The following is an 8,855-nucleotide window of genomic DNA, read 5'->3' as shown; positions in this document are numbered from 1 at the left end:
GCTTCTTATGTTTCGAAACACCAGGAAACATGTACTAAACATTTTTGATCAAAATGAAATAGTAACAGCAGACCATAAACGCGCACATAGGAGAGCACATGACAATATAATACAAATCCTGCTGAACTATTACTTTCCGAAATTCAAACTGGCGAAGCAGTTGCAAATTGAAAATATGCTACAAGTTTTCAAACTTTGCTCTAGTATAACCCACACAATCAAGAACCCTTATAGATGTAAAACTTCCCATTCTTCAACTAATGATAACTTTTCCGAAAACCAAAAGTTTTTTTTTTAACATAATGAGAAGCCTTTCAATTCGGAAATAATGCAATTATTATTGAACAGTCAATTAAATGTTCAGATAATAAATGTTCCACTTCTACACAGTATTTCTAACGAACAAATGGCACGCGTTCATGGCACTTTGGGAGAAAGACCAAGGTACTGAAAGCTCGAAAGACAAATTGATAAAACGGCTAATCTGATAATTCAACCAATCATTGAATATAACACAATTATTCATTCTGTGACGAATGAAAGGTTTATTGATCGCATGTATGGACTTTCTGCATTTCGATCGAAAAAACGGAATCGAATTACAAATGCACAGATTAAACAAGTAGAGTAATATAATACTGGATAATAAATTAACTCCAACATACGAACAAGCGATGATAAAAGCATATATGGGAACAATCACTTTAAACAATTTTTCAGTTATAATAATTCGCATTCAGACAAGGAAATAGGTGAATATTACGAAAAAAAATTTCTTTGATATACACAAGACGAAAATTCCTTGCTTTTCTGAAATGTATTATAATCGAATTACGAAATTTTATACCGTAAGTAACAGTGAATATTGATTTCTTATATAATATACAATATAAATCAAAATTTCAAAGCGTATAACATTACAAATATTTTAAATTTTCAACATCGTGTCTATCTCAAATCAATTAATTACGTCAAAATGGAATACCAAATTCACCTCTTTGACGTTTTCGACGTTCTGGTTAGGAAGCGCTTTGTTAACTTTACTAAAATTTCGTGAGCAATCATGTGCCTCTGATAATATGAATGATCTCATCAATATCACGTTACCTTCAAAAATAATAATGTAATGTGTCTACACGAAAGTTAAACTTAATGTTTCGAATCTGTTTGAGTCTGTTTAAACTGTTTGAATAGTCTGGAAGGAGTCCAATAAGAATTTTCAAGCAAAGTTACATTGCAAATTGAAAGGACGGACAACGGCATATACCAACGGTTATACGTATGTTTGGTTGATAAACGATTTTACATGTTAATCAAAATATCTTCCATTACTGAAGCTTTGCATTGGGATTATGAATTTAAGGTATTTATAATGAATGTTACAAGCCGAATATAAAATTAGTGTTAATCGCAAACTTTGTGTACTGGCTATTAAACTTCAAAAGAACTGCAGTTGTAGTTTTATTTTCGAAGAGAGGCTTCATAAGAGTAAACGTCTACGAAGTATTCGTAGCAGGACATTTTTATTGCAGTAGCGAAAAAAAAAATTTTTTTTTCTTCGCATTTCGGAGAGGAGGAGCTTTGGTTTTTATGCCAAATTGCAAGTGAAACTTTTCCATTGTCACTCAATAAGTTAAAAACTTCTAATGTAATAACATATAGTAAAGGAGATTACGTACTCAACCAAATAACCACCTAAAAAGCGAAACGATCAACAAACCAACCATAGCACGGCTATTTGGTTGATGTTGTATGGTATGGCGTGGTATGATGTGGTATGAGAGATATGGATATAACATTGCACGGCACAGATGTATAATTCTGTTTTTCTCGAGAATTTACGTTTACAGTTAATGAAAGCGTTAAAACTGAAATGTACGTATTCGTTGTTTTGGGCACAGCTGCTGATCGGTTTGAAAGAACGGTATGATTACCGGGCCGACCGACAGATAGGCGCACGTACATTTGTTATATACGTACGGCTATTGCAGTATCCCGAATTATATATTTCTTTGCCTAAAGGTTTAGATTATATAGTTTTTCACTTTTTTATTTTGGATGCTTTCGCTCTAGCTATGTTAAGCAAAGTGTCGCATGTTGTTTGCTCGTTCGCATGCATCGTTAATTTACTCTTTAGTACGGAAATAACTCAGACACTAGTTGCACGCGTTAATATTTATCATTTTCATTTGTTTTTGCACATATTTCCATCATGCATAACTTACATATCCAGCCGTATATGTAAATCCTTACAATGAAATTCCGACGCTAATTTTTTTCGTTTGTTGATTAATGAAAGCTTTCTTAAACCATATAAAATTATAATACAAATTATACGGTCGAGCAGTGAATAAAAACAACTGTGTGTTATAAATTAAGAAAACTTAGGGGAAGAAGAAAGAGCGATATAAGATAAAACGCAAAATTTACAGTACTGTGGAAGTTGAAAATAAGCGGGCAAAGTAATCACACGAAATAAGAGAAAAATATGACTTACTCAGCGTAAAGAAATTTGAACATTATATATTGTCATATGGAATACAAAAAAGCTTTCTGATGTCGTTCCGACGGCATATCATCACTTCGATCAATTTATTTGGAAAGTATTGTTCAAAATATTAGTGCGTCTTTGTCTTTGATTACTTAAACCAACTGGGCTATACACTAATACTTTCACATATACAAGAAAATAAATGGATGCATATACTTTGCCGCCATATTTCCCCCTCGCGTAAGTATTAAACGATTTAAAAACCCAATGCAGTCTAAATACGGAGAGTTCGTACATTGAAGAGATTATGCAAAAGTTTGCCCTAACTTTGAATACACAGGCTTAGCAGTGGTACTTTTGTTGGCTTCCTATATGCTACTCACTGTTCATCATAACTTGGTCGCAAACTTTTTTAGTTTGTTTTAATTTAACGCTTTGAAATCAATTCAGGCTTATGGGTCAAATAAACCCCTTCGCTCCAAATAAAGGCAAATGATTACCATTTTGGTTTCTTTTTAAAGCTCTTCGAAAAAAAACCGTTCATTAATAGTAAAAAACAGTTAGTGTAAAGAAAAACAAAATCTGTTTCTAAAGCTCATGTTACGAGAGATTTAGTCAAGTATGCTTAAAAATATTTTTTTTGTAAAAATTTATATGTAGCAAACAAATCTAATTTGACCGACTTTAAGTCTGTCTCTTATAGGGAGTTCACTAACGAGACAACGCCTTATTCTGGGATGCGAAATTAAAAAAGCTGGGTTATATGAAACTAAGTTTCATACATCGATGATTTCCACTTTTCAGGTTTAATTGGGTAATTTTTCAATAAGTAAATAAAAAAACCGCACCTAAAAGCAGTTTTATGTGTGGAATCTGTTATATAGAAAACATGAATTATATTCGATTAAAGCGGTATCTTTCGTTTTAAATAATCGCATTTTCATTTGTTTCGCCGAGGACAAATGATAGCATTTTGAAAGTAATATGATGTGTCAGCCTACTTAGGCAACGTGCTCTTACTTACGTATACCACCTTATAGAAACTATTATTACAGTACAATATGTGGAAAAGAGACAATTCGAATAAAAACCACACCCACTGGTGTGGTTCCAAGAATTTTTCAATGTATATGAAAGAGGATATATTTGGGGAATGGCGTAAGACTCTTAGCTCAATACTTTCATTGAATGTATATATAGCTCGTAGCATCTTCGATCTTTACACGTTAAAAAAGGGTCATAAAACTAGTTTATCAGATATATAAATTTACTTCTCTAGTCATAATTGTATTAAGATGGAGCATCCGCTGCGGGCTTACTTACTTTTTAATTGAATGCTAAATTATATTTATTATATATATATTTTATTGTAAATAATCATTAGTTTGACCGAAGAAATGCTTTACGAATTACGAGTCCGTCATCAACAACTACGCAGCCTAGGCCTTTTTTCACAAATAGAGAAATACCCACTGCAAGACACAGTAAAGTTTGAATTGTAATCGCTATAGCTCGTATATTGTTGATATTGATATGATTAAACTGCTTGATTTTCGAAATTTTCTGCCTTTAACATGCCAGGTTTTTACCTAAATTCCTTTGACAATCAAAACTGCAAAAGCAAACAATTAAACCTAGACTGAGAATAAGAAACGAATTTTATAGCTGCAAAGATAATTTTATTTTGTCATCCTCCTTTGGAATTTGTATACTCATACAAGCATGTGCATTCATGGAATTACGGGTACCTAATGAATGTTATCATAAAGAAAAGCTAGGAGAACGTTTCAAATAATAATTATGAAACGCTTCTTTTGTACACGCTCTGTTTTACTCTTTGAGCGTTCATAAAGTAACAAACGTAACAGAAAACATTACAAATCCTTCTTTATTTTAAAATTTCTTAGAATTGCCAGCAATATGTCTTTCACAAAAAAAGAAGAAAAATGTAGAAAATAACACCAGAAAGGTTTATAATGTTATAATGTATATACTACTACATGAAACGCATAAATAGTCAAATGGGCACTTTTACAATATATTTGGATGTATGTGTCAGCATGCATATAAAAATACTACAATGGTGTGTTGTCTGTTATTTGGGAAGCAGGTACCTATATGTGCTTGTGCGTGTTCTGAATTGTTGCCTGCATGCCCATGGACAACCTAAACGCAACTTACTATACCACTAAAAAATTGAAGAAAAAATAACAACAAAAGAGAAAATAAAATAAAAAATCTTCATTACATCAACAAAGACAATGCAGATTAAATACAAAAATTATTGAATTTTAGGCACACACGGTTTTGGCACCAGTATGTCAGCTTCTATTTTCTATGTTATTGTTTGTTTGTCTAACAGTTCGCATGTGAATGTATATTTTCTTAAGCCGTAAAAAAACTAATAATGATGAAAATTTCTACGATTCAGAAGGTCTATCCCAATATATATTCTCTATGAATTGAATTGTAGGTACAATAGTCGATGTAGCCTTCCTTTTAGCTTAAACCTGCCTACCCACTACTACCATAGTCTATTAAAGACTCTCTCAGCTTAGCCATGCATGTGTGTGCAGTAACAACAATAGAGGCAGCAACTAACACATAACTCCATCATGAAGAAATTATTTTAGTCAGATGAACATTAAGCCTACTCGAATATTTCTTGAAAAAGCAAACAAAAGGAAACCATCAATAAAAAATATATGTATACATAATTAAGTGATCAAGAAAAGATATTGCTGCTGTTATATTTGTTGTTGTTATTACCATTCTATTGTTATTTTTTTAACCACTGCCAAACCGTGGCGATATTCTAAATTTGTCGTAGTGGTTGGGACATTCATAAACGCTTAACATGTAAGCTTAAGCCCGAATAAATTCTAGCGTTCAGTTTCAGTTCTACTCATTACCGGATTTATACCTCTTCATGAGCTTTTCGACCTCTTTCACATGGCCGGAGACGAAAATGTAAGAAATTAAACCATAAGACTGTCCCTACACAACAATTAGTACAACTTTGATAATAGCCAAATTAATAAGAGACGGTATCCAAAAGCCCTACATCATTAGACGGTGGGTGTAACACGAGGATCACAAAAGAATAATGTTTAAAAATGGAAACAGTTAAATGCACTTTTTTCATAGGGAAGATATTTGACAATATTAAGAATGAAGTCTTTCTAATACAGATGTACATTCGAATTCTAAAGTAGGTATTCGTGATAGTGAAATGATATTTAACAATATAAAGGGGACCGACGCTATATTAAGACCAGTTTGCCTGATTGAGACGCATATAATAAACTAAAAAAGAAAGAAAACACACAAAACAAGTAAGAAACTTATATCCGGCGGGATCCGAATCTCGCACACCCATCACTATGCTTTTCGCATTCTACTCTCGAAGTTCTTTTATTTGGTGGGCGTAATGCTAGTATTATTAAAAAAAAACTAATCGTGGTGTCTACCTTGTTCATTTTAAAATTAACCCATTTTTGTGCAGATAACATATTTTTATTAAATAGTTTTAAACATCCTGTCTTGTGTGCTTTATGATAAATAAGCACAAAACTACAAAAATGTGAAAAAAAAGATGATTTAATCACTTGAAACTTTGTGTGGGCATAGCCGAATTTTTCCATTTTTGCAAAGGTAGACTATTTCGTAAAGTAATTGTGGAAAATTTCGGCTTTCTAAGTTTAATAATTTCCAAATAACCAGCAAAAATCCATACATTTTTGTTGCGTTCAGTTTACGCTCCACTGCACGCTTCTGCTCTCATTAATTTGGCTCATTTTTAACACCAATCTGCATGCAAGAACTTTTGATGTTTTTTTGCCAAATTTGAAGTCGATAAGTTCATTTTTGCGACCAGGAGAGTGCTAAAAACACACACCCAATCTGACGGGCAGACACGGCTAAATCAGCTCAGACTTTTACGCTGAACAAAAGTATATATACTTTACAGGGTCTCTGAAGCTTCTTTTTGGGTGTTACATTCCTTATGGAAGAAAATAAAATGAGTATACCTTCATCTTACAGTGGTGGGTGCAAAAAGTAAAAAAAAAAGTTCGAAAGAATAATTGTTTAAACGAAGCTTTCATTAAATATTAACGTTATCATTAGACAGGAAGGTAGAACGACCATAGATTAACTCACGATGTTATATACAAATTCATTATAGTAAAATATTTGACACAACATTATAAGTAGAAATGTAAGTATTTCCTCCTAATTATAAATAGTTTTGTGCGCAGAAAGTTTCACCTATTTTTAAATTTAAATTTGCGTAACAATAATGTACAATATAATTAATGTACAATATAATTAATGTACAATGTAATTAATGTGCAATATAATATAATATAATATCAAGTGTATAATATAATATAATATATTATGCGTAAGGTCAGTTATGTTCGTTCGAAAATGGTGCAAATTTTGTTGAAAGCGTCTCAAATAATGATTCTTTTGCTTATTCTCCTCTTTAAAGACATGTTTTATAAAAGAACTATACTGTGCAGGTTGGTAGAATGAACATAATCGCCAATGGCGTTTAAATGAAAATTAAGAAATAATAAAGAAATTCATAAATGTAGGTATGTTTCTGCATATACACTGCGCCTTAGTGCACGTTCTCCACGCAAGCTTCAATTATACTGCATTTGTTCTTCCGTTTGTAACAGCCGTGGTACATCGAAAACAACGGGTGAAATTCAAAAGTTCTTGCGAGCAACCCGCGCGCACTATCGCAGCAGGTAAATGAGCACAGTTTACATTCAATACCATAGAATCCAAACTCGGTGTAAATGTCTCTTATTTAATCAAAATTATTTCAAATTCTTTTGTATTGATTTGAAGTAGCGAATATCAAAGATTCGCCTAAAGGCGAATTTAATTTTCCTACCTACACCGACAATAAAATTGTCAAGATTGTACATACATGGTCCTTTAGTAAAATTCATATATATAAACGTGTTCCTGCACACAAGACCTAAAAACTGGTTTAAGAGAAAATTAAGAAGTAAGAAAAGTTGATTACGTTGTTGACTGTTGATGTTAGTTAATGGTTTATTTACTGGCCGTCTAGTAGTCTATTTCTTGTTGTGTATTATTGTGTCATATTAAGTATTGTAAATGTTTTATGCGTGCAGGCTGCGTTAATTTAGCTGTTGTTAAATCCATCAACAATCGAATCGAAATAGACCAGTTTCATCATCGCTTTTGCAGCTTCCTAAAAAATTGACCGAAAACTTCACATTCGTATGTAAGCGTCGTATTAAACCTATCTGGATACTTTTATTGTCGAAATGAAATTCGGCGTTGATAAGTTTAGTTATCGAAACCGATTTTTGCTTGAAGTGATGCAGAAGATGCGTTCGATATTAATACACGAAAAAATCATATAAAAAATCCCATACAACACAGAGAACATCGTACATCTGTATTCTCAGTTGAGATTGGAATTGTGGATTTCATCTTTGTTTAGTTTTCTCATGCATTATTATTTTTCCAACTTTCTTTGTTCTTAACATATGTAATTTATATTACAATGAAGGATGTGTGTAGAGAAAAGATTTGGTAGAGGTTAATATTAGTCCCGCAACTCGTAAACTCACTTTAATAAACTAAGTGTACGTTAGAAATATCGTTATTCTTCCTATTTTTATTATAATTTTAATGCTGTTTGATTTAGTAGTTCCATGAGAATCATATGTTCATTGCTTGATTTCCAACAACTGCTTTTATATCTTCTGACTTTAATAGGTGCCCTCGTTATTACCTTCCAAATTTTTGTTTTCTAATTTGTACTCCAATGTAGATGCATCTTGCTGGACAATGAAATCATCTGTGTGTCGGTAATGTTTCAGAATCCGGGCAATCCAACAAAAGTTAGAAAATTAATATTGGAAATTTAATCGCTTAAGCCTCATGTCTTTTAACTGTGACTTTGGAGATATGTTTTAAAATCGTCCGGAACCAGAAGGCATTCGCCTGCAGACGGTGAAAGAAGCTCATTGTTACAGTTTCAAAGTCTACGCATAGTAAAAAACAATAGGCGCGCTTTTTGTTTACTTTGTGGAGCTAGAATGTTGAAATATATATATATTAATCAAAATATTTTCCATCATTTTTTACAAGTTTTTGCTCGAAAGAACGCTATTGGTTTGGCAGCGATCCAATCATCGAATGATCTTCGTACTTTCAGAATTTCAAAAACTTGTGCCAACCAAGCCGTGTTGCATCGATGTGAACAAACAGTAATCAGAAAGTGCTACGTCTGGTGAGTAGGTTGGTTGCGGCAGAACGTCCCATTCGGCGTGCAACAACGTATCCTTCACAACTTTTGTGGCCGAGCGTT

The 8,855-nt window shown here is 32.7% G+C and overlaps 1 protein-coding gene across 1 annotated transcript in view; it reads left to right on the top strand.

The window, feature by feature from the left end:
* The first annotated feature begins 2,167 nt into the window (after positions 1-2,167).
* The window catches only part of LOC119643710 (transcriptional activator cubitus interruptus-like), a 28,050-nt gene continuing 21,362 nt past the window's right edge, over positions 2,168-8,855 (top strand). The window contains exon 1 of the mRNA XM_038043138.1: positions 2,168-2,731. Coding sequence (XP_037899066.1) covers positions 2,694-2,731 — 38 coding nt within the window. The 5' untranslated portion in view covers positions 2,168-2,693. The remainder of the gene's footprint in view (positions 2,732-8,855) is intronic.

The sequence above is a fragment of the Glossina fuscipes genome, unplaced genomic scaffold (genome assembly GCF_014805625.2).
Source record: "Glossina fuscipes isolate IAEA_lab_2018 unplaced genomic scaffold, Yale_Gfus_2 61541, whole genome shotgun sequence".
NCBI lineage: Eukaryota > Metazoa > Arthropoda > Insecta > Diptera > Glossinidae > Glossina > Glossina fuscipes.
This window is presented reverse-complemented; position numbering and strand designations above follow the sequence as displayed.